Below are 16816 nucleotides of genomic sequence, written 5' to 3' on the forward strand. Positions count from 1 at the left end.
CCGCCTCTCGCTACAGGCATTTCCGGTTGCTACCAGCCCACTTCCGGGTTCCCTCTGCTTCAATTGTTTGGGCGCGAATCGCTCTGAGCGCGGCTCCCTGAACTCAATCAAGAGGCGTGTGGTTGGTGAGTAGTGAAAACGCTTAACCTTCCAGTGGGTCCGGTTGCGGAAACAATTTTGCGGCCAACGCGTTTGTGGCCAACTCCGCGGTTTGCTTTTGAGCGGCGTGCAGTGCTTTTCCGGAGGGAGGGAAATTCGAACAGGTCTGCCCTTCGAGGCCAAGGATTTAATTACTTGATTCGCGAGAAGGGAGAAGAGCTACGCATGGTTCTTCCCTCCTTTATCCGGATCATACTGGTCCTTGTGTTCCTTCATCTGTCCCGCAGTCAGTCGTGGAGCGAAGTGCAGCCTTAGAGATTGGCGTCTTTGGCCTTGAGGTTGCTGCGGTCGGCGGCGTCGCTCTCCGGCGGCGTCACGTGTCAAGAGGTAAACATTGTGCATTTGTGTTTTGCCAGACGTCGTGCTCACCTTTTTTGCCCACATAGAGGTCATGTTTGAGATACTCGGATTCCACGAGTTTTAGCAAGCTGGTAAGGAAAACAAGACAACCTAGGATGCCTCCCCGTTTCCTACACGGGAAAGAATCAATTCTTTACTGCAGTAGATAGTCTGGCTGCAAACTACTGTTCCAGTCGTTTCTGTCCATTTCTCCCATACACGGTAAAAGTCTCGCTGATCTCTTCCTGCCACTGAACACACCAGTTACTTTCAAGCTGCCCTGCCATCAGGCTTTTGCTGTCTTCTGTCCAATACTTCATTCCCCTCTGACTCAGTGTTTCAAAATGTAATTCAAATACTAATTTTTTCTCTGAATACTGTAGATTCCGCCCACACTCACACGCCGTTTTGATAGTCATTCACTCATTTGCCTCTTATAACATTTGTCACATTGTATATAATTATTTATAGTAATTGTTTTCATATCTGTCTACCCACTACCAGTAGGCAGTGGTTTTCTGTGGATCTAAAACAGGGCAAAATTTCTATTCCTTTTTGTATGTGCTATAACTAGCCCAATAGTGATTGAATATATGGCTTTTGTTTATTGAGTTCTTACCGTGACCCAAATAGTGTTCTAGGCACTTTATGTAATCTGCGCAAAATTTTAGCTTTACAGAAGCCTTTGATGTTGGTATTTTTATGAGCCAGTTTTACCAGTGGGGAAAGTGAGCAAATTTATTTGTCCAAGGCTATACAGCTCGTTAAATAGCAAATCCTGGGCAGTTTATCCTCACCCCTGGCTCGTCTTGGCAGTGGTTTTCAACCTGGGGTGATTTTGCAGCAGGGGACAGTTGATAATACCTGGAGACAATTTTGGTTGTCACAGCTGGGGAAGGTGCTATTGACATCTTAGCGTAAAGGCATGGATGCTGCTAAACATCCTGTAGTGCACAGGACAGCCCCCACGCAAAGAGTCGTCCCATCCCAAATGTTAATAGTGCCAAAGTGAAACTTTTTGCATTACGATTTATTGCTTTAAGTAGGTATCAATGAAAACAGTGCTTCTCAGACTGTGACACTTCTGTAAATTAAAAATGAATTACTAGTCAAACCCACAGACTGTATAAAACCAAAATTGAACCTGGATGTGAACTATAGACTTTGGGTGATATGATGTGTCAGTGTAGGTTCATAAATTGTAGCAAATGTGCCACTCTGGTGTGGGATGTTGATAGTGGGGAAGGATGGTGGGCTGGGGGGAAGTATGGGGAGATGGGAACTCGGTACTTTCTGCTCAATTTTTGCTGTAAACGTAAAACATGCTCTGCAAAAGTATTTTTTTAGGGAAAAAATGAATTACTAGAAAAATGAAATTGAAAAAGGAAAGCAAAGCCAGTTATTTTGTGATCGGGTTCAACATACACAAAATTATTGTCAAATTGCTATAAAACTTTCTAAATCAGTACTCTCAATTTCTATACTTAAAAGGACTAACAATTTGTGAATCAAATTTGGAGTAACACTGAATTATATTATTGAGTAAATATCAAGAAAAAATGATTAACAACTAAACTATAAATAAGTGCCAGCTGAGAGTTAGAGACCATAAGAGTCCACAGACTGTTAGAGAGCAATGAAGTGAAATGGTTAGGAAGGCTTTGAGAAGCAGGGGGCTCGTGATCTGAGAGAGGGTGGATAGAGACACAGGACAGAGCAGCTCAGGTGGAGGGTACAGGGTGCGCGTTATTTGAAATGTGTTTAGGAAATCATCAAATCTAGCTAGAGAGGGAGATTCAAAAGGAGTAGTGGGAGAAAAGTATGGAAAGTTGGGCAGGGCCAGATTGTTAAGTACTGTAAATGGCATGGTAAAGAGTTTGGGTGTTATAAGGTAGGTATTGGAGAAGGATTTGTTTCTTTTCTTTTAATTAAAAAAAAAGTCACTTATTTTGTTCCAGAATTTGGGATTGGAAATGACTTGGTTAGGCTGACTCGTCCTTTCCACCCAGTGTCAGCTGCAGCATATTGGTGCAGGTACGTGCACCAGGCTGGCAAGCTGGTGCTGACTATTGATAGGGAGTTTAGGTAGGACTTTTGCCTGGAGCTCCTGTCCATGTTGGCCTTCCTCCTAGCATGGTAGTTGGGTTCTAAGAGCAAATATTCTGAGCAAGCTGAGGTTGCAGCTGCCAGTCTCTTCGTGTGTAGACCAGCAAACTGACACAGAATTATTTCCACCCTATTTTGCTCAAATAGTCACAGAGTCTGTGAAGATTTAAGACAAGGGGACATAGACTTCATCTTTCAGTAACAGGAGTGAGAAGGTATTTGCACCATTTTAAATCTGCCAAATGGAATGGGGACTAAACTGTGGCCCTAATTTGCTCCCTCACCTGCATAGTCTTTTTCAATGAACAACCTGAGCTGTTGTACATGGCAGCCCTTCCAGAAGAGGTCCACAAGTGAAACTCTCATATGGATTGGTTTTTAAATAGGTGGAAGTATAAGGGCATGATGTCAAGTTGAAACAATTAGACAGTTCAGGAATGGCACAGAAGAGACTGGGTGGAGAGTAAGATACCATGTTTTTCAAGAGCAGCGTAAAGTATATCTTAGCTTCCACTGCATTTTATAGTTGATCTGACATGTAGTCCCCAAGTGTAGTTTGTGATCTTTCAACTAATTCTTTCCCACTTTTTTTGTCCTTCTTACGGGGAAGGGAGGACACAGCTTGAAACTTTTCCTTTTAAAATGTGAGGGAATGGGTTTATCCAGAGTGCCCCCTTTATTGTCTGTCTAAACCTGCATATATATTTAAACTGTGTTAATATAATTAACTCAGAATTTTTGGAAAAGAACTGGTGACTGGTTTATCTATGTATCTAGCTATATATGCCTAAAAATATGTACGTATATTGTGTATACCACATATGTATATATGTGTGCGTGTATATATATATGTATATATATGTATATATACATATTCACACTGTACCTAACTTCAAGGCTACCTCTCCTTATGACGTAATGCAAGAATATATATTTTATTCCTCTGTCCCTTTTAACAGAAATGAGTTTGGTATAAAGGACTATTAGATAGAGAAAAGGAGTTATCCAAGATGTTGTCATATACATCACCATCTGCATACATGTGCCTGTTTTGTAATATGTGGCAGAACAAGGGAATCAGTATACTTCTGTGCTCTTGTTAAAGTGTACATAGTCTAGAGAGTGTTATAGCTTAAATCCTTATGAGTGAATTTACCACATTAATTTGCACAACAGAGATTCATGATATAATCCTAAAAATTATCTCCCTCCATCTTTGGCATAAGTTGAATTATAAATCCATTAGGCTTACAACAAGGAGACCTGAGCGGTATCTGTTAAGGTAACAAGATATCACAGTTACGTGTAACCAAAGTAAGACAATTCAACACTGTTTGCATATTTCTATTTGCTTGGATTTGAACATGGAGATAGTAGTGTTGTTGTATGGGGAAGTATAAAGTTAGATGCAAAAGCATTTTTAAAAATGATTTTTTTAAAGCCAGAGAAATGGAAGAAATTTCTAGGAATGAAATTGGATATCCTTACTCTAATAAGAATCAATGTTATTTGTTTTTAAATATGTTTAAATGTTTAAAAAGCCAATTTGCAACATTTATAGGTAGACTTTTTAAAAATATGTATTATGCAAGTCTTAAGCATTTTTCTGTGTCCTTTTCATCTTTGCAGATTTTTGAAGCACTGTTAGAATTATTCTGTTTAGATCAAGATGTCTAGCAAAGCAAATCCTCCCAAGAAAAGGTCTCAACCGTTAAAAAGAAATCCAAAAAGAAAAATTGATGATGAAGAAGTGGAGTCATCAGAGAAAGAGGTAATGAAAATAACTAGTTTATCATCCAGAACTCCTTGTTAGAAATATCATCTGTTTATATGAAGCAGTATGTGAAGACTAAATGTGAGTTTTACTGCAAATTATAGTAATTGATATTGTTATGTGGGAGCTGTTGCAACATGATTTGTAAAAGTTCTCAGATAAAACTTGTTTACTTCAATTCTGAAAATATTGATCAGAATTCTTTGAGGGAGAGTGGGTCATAGGGCATTGATTGCTAAGGTGTTTAAATGAGAAGAATAGGAATAAAGTGTACAAATTCTGTGGCATTTGTATGTTAAAATACAAGGGAAATCTTTCCATTGGTGAAGGAGATTTTTATTAACAGAGAAAAGTTATTTTGGTAGGAATTAGCGTAGTCCTATCATGATTTTACCTATCTCTTATAAAAGAATAAGTGAAATAATCAAAAATTTTTTCTGTGTTTTATCCTGTATTAGGCAATGCCTTTATCTGTTTTGCAGGTTAAGTATGCCACACTATTTCAATGGCAAAATGAGTAATGATTTCTTTACAACATTGTTTGATAACATACGAAATTGTTGTACATTATCACCATTGTCCAGGAACTGCTTTAGTATATACTTTGCCTGTGATACATGTATACCCTTCTGCAGAATTGGCAGTATTCCTTTTTTCTATCTAGCAGAAAGTATATACCTTCAACATGACAAAGTACTGCAAAAGCAATATCTTTTTATCTGATGTTTAGTTTAATTCTGTATGTGTGCATGTTTTTCCCTCTAGGTTAGAAAACCAGCGAGAAAAAATAAAAATCATCCAAAGCGTCCGTCTTCTGAAGGTACTGCTTTTCTATATTTGGTTTAACCTTTCTCAAGCTACCTATATTCATAAAAAAATTATCAGCATCTTGTTTTTGAGTTCTGCAAAAGCAAAAGATGGTAATAAACAGCTACATTCTCATTTTTTAAAGAATAAGTGGTACTGGTTAGTCAGGTATTTTGGTCAACTGAAAAGAAATTTTATTTACCACCTCTAGCAAAATACTGTGTCGGGTTCTAAATTGATAGGAACTAGAAAAAAACAAAACGTCTATCCCACAGTCTGAATTCTCACTGACCTGTGACATAAGACATACCTACTGATTTCTCTTTAAGACTAATATGCTTCTGCTCTGCCACCACTGTACAGATTAGTTTGGAATTAATTTTGTTTGGAGTAAATTAGTTTTGATTATTCATCTTTACTTAAACATCACTTCTTTGTGGAAGAATTCCCTACTCTCCTCACCTAAGACCAGGCTACAACCTCTGGTTTTATACTTCCATAGTGCACAGTACTTTTGCTTTTGTAATGCTTTGCATTCTTACAACTATTTAACCTACCTTCTCTCCAAAACTAATCTTTATGTGAACCAATAGTGTATCTCCTTTGTTTATCCCTTGTACGTAGAATAATTAACAACCTACTAAACACTATCTATTTGTGGTTTTGTTAATCTCTTTTGTTCCAGTTGTCATCCAATGTTTGATAGAAATACATTTCTAGTCTTCCCAATGAAGCTCTTTAATTCAGGTCATTTTTTGGAACCAGAACTTTTTTGTCAAATCCTAATAATTGTAGCTTGGTTCTTAATTTAAAATTGTCTTGGGTTTGTATCTGCAATATCAGTTAATATTTTAGTTAACATAACAGTAGATAGCATATTCATATTCAACACCTGGCATGTTATGGCTGTGCAATAAAAAGGAAATTAAACAGTTTATACAACTTTATAATATTTTGGTTCTCATAATCCCATTAGCTTTTTTAGATAAATTTATATTTCAATCACTTAGGTATAAAGTAAAAACATACAAGCTTCTGGACTGACCAGAGTGTCTTATTTCACCAGAGACAGGACAAACAAAGAGTACTAGTCTAAAACTGGTAAAGATAGCATCCAACAAAAGAAACACCTGGCAGCCTCTTTCGAAGAGTAGCACAGAGCATTTGCAAACTATTATGGAAACAGTAATAATGTGAGTATGAATTTTTTCCATTTCACTCTTTTGATTTCTACTTAAGCATTTCCTATAGACTGTGTCCTTTTAAAAGTTATCTATTTTATGGTGATAGAGTGTGTTTCAAAAGAAGATATAGCTAGCGTCTTGTAATGACGTTAACCTTAGCAAAAAAGTCTTTGTCAATTTCAGAAACTTATCATTCCATCAGTGAAATAAAAATGAAGCCTGTGTGGCCTGATCTGTCTGTAAATTTTTGACATGTTCTGTCAAGAGAGACACTTTAGGAAGAAATTGAGTTCAAATTGACACTTTTTGTGGAAGTTAGCATGCCAGAGGGATTACAAAGAAAATAAGACAGGATTCTGCCATCAGGGAACTGAAATCCCATCAGAAGAGTCAGGAATATAAATTAGTTACAACAATATAATATAAAAATGACTTTGATTATACATCTGCTTAAAATGTGTTTACTATCAAAGGAAGAGTGATTGATTCTCCCTGGCTAGTAATGAGATACACTTGAGAGAAATCAGAGAAAGTAAACAGATTATATTATTTGTGATACAAGCTAATATTGATTCAGTCCTTTTTTTCCTAGAACAATTTTGAGTAATAGTCGTACTAAAAATGAACAAACTCAGTATCATCTCAACTGCCTGAAGAAAAGGTAATGTAGTTATGCAACAGAAAATAGTTAAAATATATTTAGTAAAAGTCTAATCTCTTCCTGTATTTCCAGAACAAAAGTTGTTTATGTGGGTTTTTTGTTGTTTTAAAAAGAAGAATAATTTAGGAATATACTACCCTAAACTTCTGCTACCTGCGATTCTGAATTAAGTTTAAGAGAATATAAGGAAGAATCTGAAAATGATAAGATGCCTACTTCCACAATTCACTTTTCTGTTTTGGTAATTTAAAAATATTTTATCAGGGGCTGGCCCCGGTGGCTCAGGCGGTTAAGAGCTCCATGCTCCTAAATCCAAAGGCTGCTGGTTCGATTCCCACATGGGCCAGTGGGCTCTCAACCACAAGGCTGCCAGTTCAATTCCTTGAGTTCCGCAAGGGATAGTGGGCTCCGCCCCCTGCAACTAAGATTGAACACGGCACCTTGAGCTGAGCTGCCCGTGAGCTCCCGGATGGCTCAGTTGGTTGGAGCGCGTCCTCTCAACCACAAGGTTGCCAGTTCGACTCCCACAAGGGATGGTGGGCTGTGCCCCCTGCAACTAGCAACGGCAACTGGACCTGGAGCTGAGCTGCGCCCTCCACAACTAAGATTGAAAGGACAACAACTTGAAGCTGAACGGCACCCTCGAAAACTAAGATTGAAAGAACAACAACTTGACTTGGGAAAAAGTCCTGAAAGTGCACACTGTTCCTCAATAAAGTCCTGTTCCCCTTCCCCAATTAAAAAAAAAATATATATATATATATGTATATATATATATATATATATTTTATCAACTTGAACTCCTTTCAACTTCATTTTGAACAATTTGAAGTTAACAGTTCACCTCTTATCTGATATTTATCCTGTTGCTGTGTTTTTCACTTCATATTGTGCTACATTATTTGCACAAGCAACAGGTATACTTCTCCAGGATATTACTGCTCTTCATCTTGTGGCAAGTCACAAATGGAGGTTTCTTTTCCTGTGTTCTTAAAAGTCACACCACTGCCAGTGATTTGCAGTGACTATTTTTTTCTAATATTTGCACAAGTTTTTCTTTTCATCAAATTATGTTCGGTGTCTTAGTTATAGGTTTGCCTGGAAATGTTTGTGACCTGCTTTATTCTTGGGAGGGCTGAACACAAATTCTGCTTAGTTTAAGTATAATTCTTAAAGATAGTAGCAAAATAGAAAGGGTGGGATGGGATGGGATGAGATGGGTGGGGTTGGGAGTTTGGAGGGAGGTTGAAGAGATTAAAGAAAGACTGCTAGAAGCAGGCTTATAAATGGCTTACAGAAATGATAGCCTGGTATCTCCAAGGAGCCTAGCAGGAAAAAGCTAATAAGTACGATAATACATAATGAAAGGGTAGCCATTTATGGTCTTTTTAATATAGGGCTGATAATCATGTTTGGTGTGTAAATGAGACTATCACAGTGCATAATAACTGCTCTCTACAGTGATCCCTGGGTCATCAGAATGGTTAAATTCTGTTGAATACATCGGCTGTCTCTCCATGAGCACCCATGGAGATAATGTATTTCAAATACTGCCTGTTGTCTCTTCATTTTTGCCTTCACACTTCACTTTCTTTTGTTCCCAAAGTAACAATATTCAAGATACTTTTACTAATATAGCAGAGTGCAACCTTAGCAAACTGATTGTAATTGAATCTCTGACTAAGTTTTCCTATAGCAGTATTTCTCAAAGTGTATTTGGAACACTTATTCTTAAAACTGCTCTGTGAATAGAAGTGATACAGAGTGAATAATTTTGGACACATTAGCACATGAAAACTCCTGCAGTAAAGGTACTTCACTTTGCTTAACATAGCATCTCCCAAAGTGATACTTACCACAAGAACTCTTTTTGTCATATACTTGTCTCATCTCTGCTTCTGTCTGCATTTTGGCTTCATTCTTTTACACCGGTTGTCCTCACTACATTAGAACTGTAGGCACAGACGGCTCCCTATTTACCTTTTTAGCCTTGGGAAGGAAGAGAAGAAAGAAAATATTTATCCTCTTAGCTTCAGTTAGGTGGACTGATTGGCCCAGCTCGGGTGCTGTGCCTATCTTTGGATTCGTTTTGTTACAGTTGATACAGAGTGGGGTATATACCTACCCCCATGATGGGACAAACAGCGTTGCTATTCGGACAAAATGGTTAGCCACTGCAGTTTCTAGGGGAACATACTTTGAGAAAGTTGTCCTATAGAAACAGTTATAATAAATGGTGATTAGGTGTAGATATAGGAGGGTGTATTCATGTTACACTTTTAGCTTAATTGGATTTTGTAAGAATCCTGGAACTTGACCACTACTTAGAACATTTGGAACAGTAGATGACCCTTCCACAGAATTGACTTAATAAACTTTTAGTAGAAACTATTCATAAATTGAAACTTTATTTTAGTAGGGAAATCAAAAACTTACCCCTCTTGAGAATATTATACAGACAGGTTTTTAGGCTTAACCGTGATGCTCTAATGATTTTCTGGATAACTGCAGTTTATCCCAACAGCTTAATGAAAATTATGACCGGTGGGGTTTATATTGCTTACTTTCTCTTTACAAAAATTAGTATTTTGAATAAGATCCCAGGAACATAAGTCTTAAGTTCCACTATTGTTCAAATTAAATAATAGGACTTTTTAGAACCCAAAAATGCTCCTAGGTAGATGCAACCAAATTTAGATTTATTTTCCTCCTTTGTTTCTTCCTACGGAATTCAAGAATCAAATCTAGAAAAACTATATTGCTCTGTGCTAGAAGGGTAGTAATGGTTCCGTTTCTGTTGGTGATCTAATCAACCCAATTTGAAGGTGGTTTTTTCACCTTTACTACTGAATACTATTCATTTTGTTAATACTCTAGAACAAAGCACTTTAATCTCAGTGTTTTATTTGCCTTAAAGTCAATGGGACTCAGTTTTCTTTAAAATCATTAAGTTCTAGTGACTGATGCAGATGTTTTCTTTCCTTGGTTGAATTCTCTAAAACAACTGAGATTAGAGTCCAGGGTCATAGTTGAGACTTACACAGTAGTGCTCCATCTCTTACCCAGTAATTCACAGTACATAATAAACTTAGGTGCTGGAATAGTCTAGGAAACACATTTAGAAGACACAAGGAAATTTTGATTTTAAAATGTATATAAATAATTGTTAAATATGTAAAATAGGAAATTTTCCTTTTATGAAGCAGCCCAAGTGTCCCACGGTTTGAGGTAAATCTTAATAAAATGGAAGATTAAATGATGATTTGTCGGGTCTTTCCTGGGGAGACTTACTGCTAAGGTTAGTCACTGTTCATAAAAGAGTATTAATAGCCCTTGGGACTAATAGGACAAAAAAAGATGACAACAGTATTTCAAAAAACAAAAAAATAGTACTAATGGTACTCAAAAAATAAGAAAATAATTATGTTTTTATTCTATCTCAAAGATTGCTACAACAGTTTGAAACCCTAAAAGTCCCTCCCAAAAAGCAGAAAGATTTAAGTAATGTGTCAAGTCTACTGAAAATGGAAAAGGCACAGCACAGAGCTAATGAAGAAGGTCTCGCATTGTTGCAGGTATGAAATTTGAACAAGGAGTCCATAATTAAGGGCGAGGGGGAGAGGCCACAAAGGTTTTTACATTATGATATTCTAGTAATAAATACTAGATCTTTGACAACGTTTTTATTTTATTTTTTTTAATTAAAGCACAAACTTTGCCTAAACTTGGGTCCTCTAAAGTTAAAAGTATTTCTATTATATTAGTGATTAAGTAGTAGGATTATTTACTATCAGACTTTATAACTGAACTATCTTAGTATTTTTGATTATCAAATTACAGGCACTCATCGCTAAATGCTATAGAATTTCAAAACATTAGTTTCCCCATCCTGTGTATGGTATTTTATCACCAGGGCTTTCTTTGTTCTAGGCACCATTCTAAGCACTTATAGTTATACCCCTTAATGCTCTCAGCGACTTAAAAGAGGTCTATACTGTATTATCTTCATTTTACAAACGTAAAAAAGAAACATACTAATATTTCTAGCTGAACCTTAGACAAACTAAGTTGTAATGCAAACCTAGTCAGTCCGATGTTGGCATGGTTCTTAATCATTATCCTGTAGAAAGCTAGTGGGGGATAACATTAGCTATCATGATGAACTTTAGCATTTTAATTAGTGGACACTAGAACAATTAAGAAAAGCAACCTTAGGGGGCTCATTAAATAATTACAAAAACTAAAACAGATTGGATTGTATATCGAAATTGTTCGTAGATGTGGTGCGTAGGTCTTTGTTAACAGTTTGGTAACTACAAGATGGTAGTAGTTTAGACAAGGAATGCATTCCTAAGGAATTCTAATAATTGAAAATTCACAAATAATTTATTCCAGTTTTTCCATATAATGGAGATAATATTAGAAGGGTTAGTTTCTGAACAACAAATCTACCTATATTATGAAAAAATAGGATGGTACTTTTCAGTGTTTGCCTCACTTTATAATGTGAGATGTTTAATATTCATCCCAGTGTTACTATGTTTCAAAGATATTTTCAGTACTGGCACTAGTTCTAATACTTAATGAACAGTTGGATGACAGTAATACATATTTTTTTAATTTCAGCTTTATTGAAGTATAATAGACAAAATTGTAAGATATTTAAAGTGTATGTTGTGGTGATTTGATATATGCATTCCTTGTAAAAGGATTCTCCTGTCTAATTAACATAATTAGCACATCCAACACCTCACATTATATGTATGTATATGTATATATTTTTTTAATAAGATCATTTAAGTCCGACTCAGCAAATTTCAATTACACAATACAGTGTTATCAGTTATTATCACCATATTTTACATTAGGTTATCAGACCATATCATCTTACAGCTGCGTTTATACCCTTTTAACACCCTCTGCCTATTTCCCCCACTCTTAGCCTCTGGGTTCTTAGAAATACAGTAAGTCGGTAAGTTCTGGGAAACTGACTTGAAGCAAAACTACATATAACAAAACCAATTTTACTATACGTCAGTTGATATAAGCAAGATTTAAGTTCCTACGGCATATTTCTTGTCACAAAAACATCACCAGACTTGTAAATAAAGACCCAAAACAATTCTAAGTCATTGAAATAAATGTGAGTTATATATACATTTAACAAATATTAATAAAACCGAGTAAGATAATTACTTTCCAACCCATATATTTCAGTTCAGTGTCCCAGGTAGCTGGAGCCCATCCCAGCAGCTCAGGGCAAAAGGCGGAACCCACCCAGGACAAGACACCAGTTCCATTGCAGGGCACGCTCACACCCACCCGCACTCAGACTGGGACAATGTAGACACGCCAGTTCACCTCACATGCGCATCTCTGGGACGTGGGAAGAAACGAGAGTGCCGAGAGAAGACCCACACAGACGTGGAGAAAGCGTGCAAACGCTACACACTTGGTGGCCCCAGCTGGGAATCATTTTTTTTTTTTTCTCAATGTTACAATGAAATGACATTGAAAGAACTGACATTATTCGAGGACTTGCTGTACTAAAAAAAATAAAGTTACAGAATTCAGGAAAGAATTAGAAAAGTCTTTCAGATACTCCAAATAAATTAGAAGGAGTACTAAAGCAAACACAACAGATAATGCTTACAATAAATAGAAGGTAAAATAAGGAGAAAGTTTTAAGGATCAGAACGATTTTTTTAAAGGTATAGAGAAAAAGTGACAAATATAAGAGTTTGGCAAAGAAGGTACCACATGAGTATGGTAGTAATACCCAAAGAAAATAACAAAAGCAACAGAACAAAATTAATTTTAAGAAGTTTATAATGAAAAAATTTAGTCCTTATTATATTAACTCTTCATTCAGTGCTGTTATTCATTCCCTTCTATATGGGTTGAATGGTTGTCCCCAAAATGATATGTCTGAATCCTGAAAATGTGATCTTATTTGGAAAGAGGATTTTCCCAGGTGTGATTAAGTTCAGGATCTTGAGATGACATCATCCTGGATTACCCTGGGTAGGCGTTCAATCCAGTGACAAGTGTTCAAGAGATAGAAGTGTCCTTACAAGAGATACAGAGACATGAAGGAAAAGACCATATGTAAACAAATGCAGAAATTGGAGTGATGTAGCTACCAGGAATGCTGACAGCCCTCAGAAGCTGGAAGAGGCAAGAAACGATTCTCCCCAGAGCCTTCAGGGGAAGCATAGCCTGCCAACCTTGTTTTGGGACATCTGCCCTCCAGAACTGTGTGAGAATTGATTCCTGTTTTAAGCTACCAAGTCTGTGGGAGTTTGTCATGGCAGGCACGGGAAATTAATACATGCGGTTTACATTATATTTCTATTTAACAGCAGTCTCTAAATCCAACAACCAACTAATAGGAAATTAGGGCTGAGGAACAGGTTAAAATGGAACAGCCACGTTGGAAGACAATTTGGCAGTTTCTTAAAAAAATAAACATATTTTTGCCACACAGTCCCGGAATCATCCTCCTTGGTATTTACTGAAAGGAGCTGAAAACGTGTGTGCACACAGCATACTACATGTGGATTTTGTAGCAACATTATTCATGATTGCCAAGACTTGGAAAATGATAAGATGTCCTTCAGTAGGTGGATGGATAAATTGGCCCATCTAGACAATGGAATATGGTTCAACATTAAAAGGAGCTATGAAGACCAGAAAAGACATGAAGGAAACTTAAATGCATACTAAGTGAAATAAGCCAATCTGAGAAGGCTACATACTATATGATTACAACTATATGACATTCTGGAAAAGGCTAAACTATAGAGACAATAAAAATATCAGTGATTTCCAGGAGTGTGTGGTGAGGGTAGAGATGAATAGGCAGAACACAGAGGATTTTTCAATGGTGGTTAGTCCCTGGTCTCTGCTAGAGTTACACGGGTCTTCCAGAATCTCTGATACTAGCAGCTTTCCTAAGTTTTTGAGGACATGGGGTACATTTTGTTCCAGGGAAATTAAGTTTCCTTATGAAGCATTATTACATTGGTAAATTCATTTCTAGGAAGCCTGTTTTTTGAAAGAAAAATGAAAATATATTTGCCAGTGTCTTCTAGCAGTGTTCCAATACATGAGGTATTTTAAAAATATGTATATGTATATTAATATCTTTGGGGGGTTTATTTAATAAAATGTTTAATTTTAAAACAACTTTCTCTTTCTGACTCAGGAAGAAATAGATAAAATGGTAGAGACCACAGAGTCGGTGACTGAGAATATTCAGACCCTGAAGAACAAAATTCAAATTCTGACAAGTGAGGTAGAAGAAGAGGAGGAGAAGGTAAAACAGGTAATGGTTTAAAAATGTATTGCTAGACTCTGGGTGTGATTTTTAATGCTTGCATTCTACCACAACAGTTTTTTAGTATAATAAGATGAGAGAAATCAGTTTTTTGAAATAACTATTGCTTTCTTTTTCTACTTTAGACATTTCAAATTGATAGTGGGGTACTCTCTCTTCCAGAACTTTCTCAGAAGAGTCTCAAAGCACCCACACTTCAGGTAAGTACCAATTTACTATATTTTTACTATACTGACTGTATCACCAGTTATGAATTGCATATATAAAACTATTATATCCTGTTTCGTTTTTAAAAAAAACATGGAATTCATTATATAAACTTATACAAAATTACTTTTCTCATTTGACATTAGAGTATGAACATTTTTCTTTGTCAGATCTGTCTTGTTCTTATCAATAGCTTAAAATATGCCATTGAATGGATGTACCATAATATAATTTGTGAATTACTGATGGAGATAAATAATGTGTGCAATTACAGATAATGCTAAGTAAACCCCTGTACATGTATATTTTTACACATTTGTGTAGTCATAACTGTAGGATGGATTTCTGGAAGTAAATTCTGACAGTTGCTTTTGTTTATTCTTCTAACAATGGCATGAAACACTTCATAAAATACTACTACTTCTTATTCGTAGTAGACTCTACACTGGTAATCTATCTTTTTTTCAAAGGACCCCAGTAGATATCATAGTGTAAATGTTTACAGTGGTAGAAAATCTTCATGTGTTCTCAAAAAGTAATTTGAAATTTTCCTACCTATAATTCACCTAGAGTGAAAGGAGAGGGAATGGGCAGAGGGAAAACAGAATCATACAGATTTGAAAGGAGAACAGCAATGAGTTGATGGTTATTAATGTTGAGTGATGGGTACATGAGATTTTTTATACCATTCTCTCTAAATAACACATTTAATGTTTTTCATAATAAAAGGTTAAAAACTAATTATATAGGTAAAGGTCACCAAAAGGTAGAAACTTCCAGTTGGAAAATAAGTCATGGGGATGATTTAATGTACAGCATGGTGACCATAGTTAATACTGTATAGTTAATAATATTGTATTTTTGAAAGTTGCTAACAGTAAATCTCCAAAGTTCTCATCACAGGAAAAGAAAATGTGTAACTATGTGTGATGATGGATGTTAACTAGACTTACTATGCTGATCATTTTACAATATATACCAATATTGATTCATTATGTTATATACCTAAAACTAATATAGTTCTATATGTCAGTTATATCTCAATAAAAACTATTTTAACTAGTTATACTACTGTACTCACAGAAAGAAATTTTGGCACAGATTCCAAACCAGCTCCCTCTTCTGAAGGATTTGGATGTCCTCCATAATTCATCGCAGATGAAGAACATGTTAACTTTCATCGAAGAAGCCTATAAGAGACTGGATGCCTCTTAAAGAGTGTGTTTTAGATCGTTCCATAGCAATTTAATGTTGATCAAGGTGTAAAACTATTAACCTGTGATGATATTGCATAGGCCAGGGCTTCTTCAGGATTTATTATTTCCTCATGTGCAGTTTAAAATTAGCCTCTGTAAATCTACCATTAGCATCTGATATAGTCCTGAAAACTCCGTGTTTAGCAGTTGCCAGGTCAAGGAGTTCATATTTATGTTGCTCTATTTCCAGTTATTTGCCTGAAACCATAAAATAAGACCAGCCACAATCCAATGATTTATAATGGCTGAATCGAGCTCATTTATTTATTGGTTAGTGCCTAGGAAATTTGATACTGTGGCTTAATGTATGTAAAGTGTTTATAGTGCCTAGTTCATAAAAAGTAGTTCATAAATGTTTACTGTTGTTAGTTAGCTGAAGACTTGCGTTTTCTATTTGGTCATCTGGAACTTGGGAAAAACCCAAAAATGTCTTTACTTTTTTACATAACTCCCTAGACTTTGTGGTGTAATTAAGATTTGCCAGGTGTCTTTAACTTTGGGAGGTAGCATGGACGTTTTATTTCTTTGGTTGAGTTAGTGAAGAGATGTTGAATATTTATTTTCCCAGTCATCAAAGCATACTTTAATTTCATAAAATTATGAAAAAGGAACATAAGTATATTTATTCCCTTAAAAGAGAAAACAAAATAGTCCTTTCTAAACCTTTCCTCGTTGTGATGATAATATGTATATACATGTAAATAAATGATCACTAAAATATATCAAAAATCATTTCTGACCAACTGCAGTATATTGTCTGGATTGCTTTTATATTATATATTTATAAAATAAAATAACTGCAATTTAATTATTTTTCTGTCTCACCTAGACTATTTCATCAGTTAATTGAGAAGGTACCACTATTCTGTTAATGTCCTCCAGGCAGAGACCACCAGGAACACAGCTTTAATTTAAAAAATCCAGTTTAGTGTTCATTGCCATGAGGGAGACCAGACACCATGTGGGAACCCTGAGCAGCTCAGT

General features: G+C 35.9%; 1 protein-coding gene across 2 annotated transcripts; it reads left to right on the top strand.

Moving 5' to 3' along the window:
• Positions 1 to 61: 61 nt before the first annotated feature.
• CENPQ (centromere protein Q) lies at positions 62 to 16608 on the top strand. 2 transcript variants are annotated; one of them, XM_033094182.1, is made up of 11 exons: positions 62 to 125; positions 387 to 486; positions 2457 to 2532; positions 4234 to 4375; positions 5144 to 5198; positions 6252 to 6378; positions 6962 to 7030; positions 10476 to 10605; positions 14238 to 14357; positions 14495 to 14569; positions 15660 to 16608. In XM_033094182.1, exons 4-11 carry the CDS (start codon positions 4274 to 4276, stop codon positions 15789 to 15791), a joined length of 810 nt encoding a protein of 269 aa, XP_032950073.1. In that variant the 5' UTR covers positions 62 to 125; positions 387 to 486; positions 2457 to 2532; positions 4234 to 4273; the 3' UTR covers positions 15792 to 16608. The 2 variants fall into 2 exon arrangements, with proteins under 2 accessions (XP_032950073.1, XP_032950072.1); XM_033094181.1 differs by lacking the exon at positions 2457 to 2532 and having other exon boundaries at positions 15660 to 16607.
• Positions 16609 to 16816: the final 208 nt, after the last annotated feature.

This window comes from Rhinolophus ferrumequinum, chromosome 3 (genome assembly GCF_004115265.2).
Source record: "Rhinolophus ferrumequinum isolate MPI-CBG mRhiFer1 chromosome 3, mRhiFer1_v1.p, whole genome shotgun sequence".
Lineage (NCBI taxonomy): Eukaryota > Metazoa > Chordata > Mammalia > Chiroptera > Rhinolophidae > Rhinolophus > Rhinolophus ferrumequinum.

Coding starts and splice junctions, on each gene's coding strand:
- CENPQ (XM_033094182.1), top strand. CDS start 4,274: ATGTCTAGCAAAGCAAATCCTCCCAAGAAAAGGTCTCAACCGTTAAAA. Junction 4,376..5,143: donor TGGAGTCATCAGAGAAAGAG/GTAATGAAAATA, acceptor TTTTCCCTCTAG/GTTAGAAAACCAGCGAGAAA. Junction 14,570..15,659: donor TCAAAGCACCCACACTTCAG/GTAAGTACCAAT, acceptor CTGTACTCACAG/AAAGAAATTTTGGCACAGAT.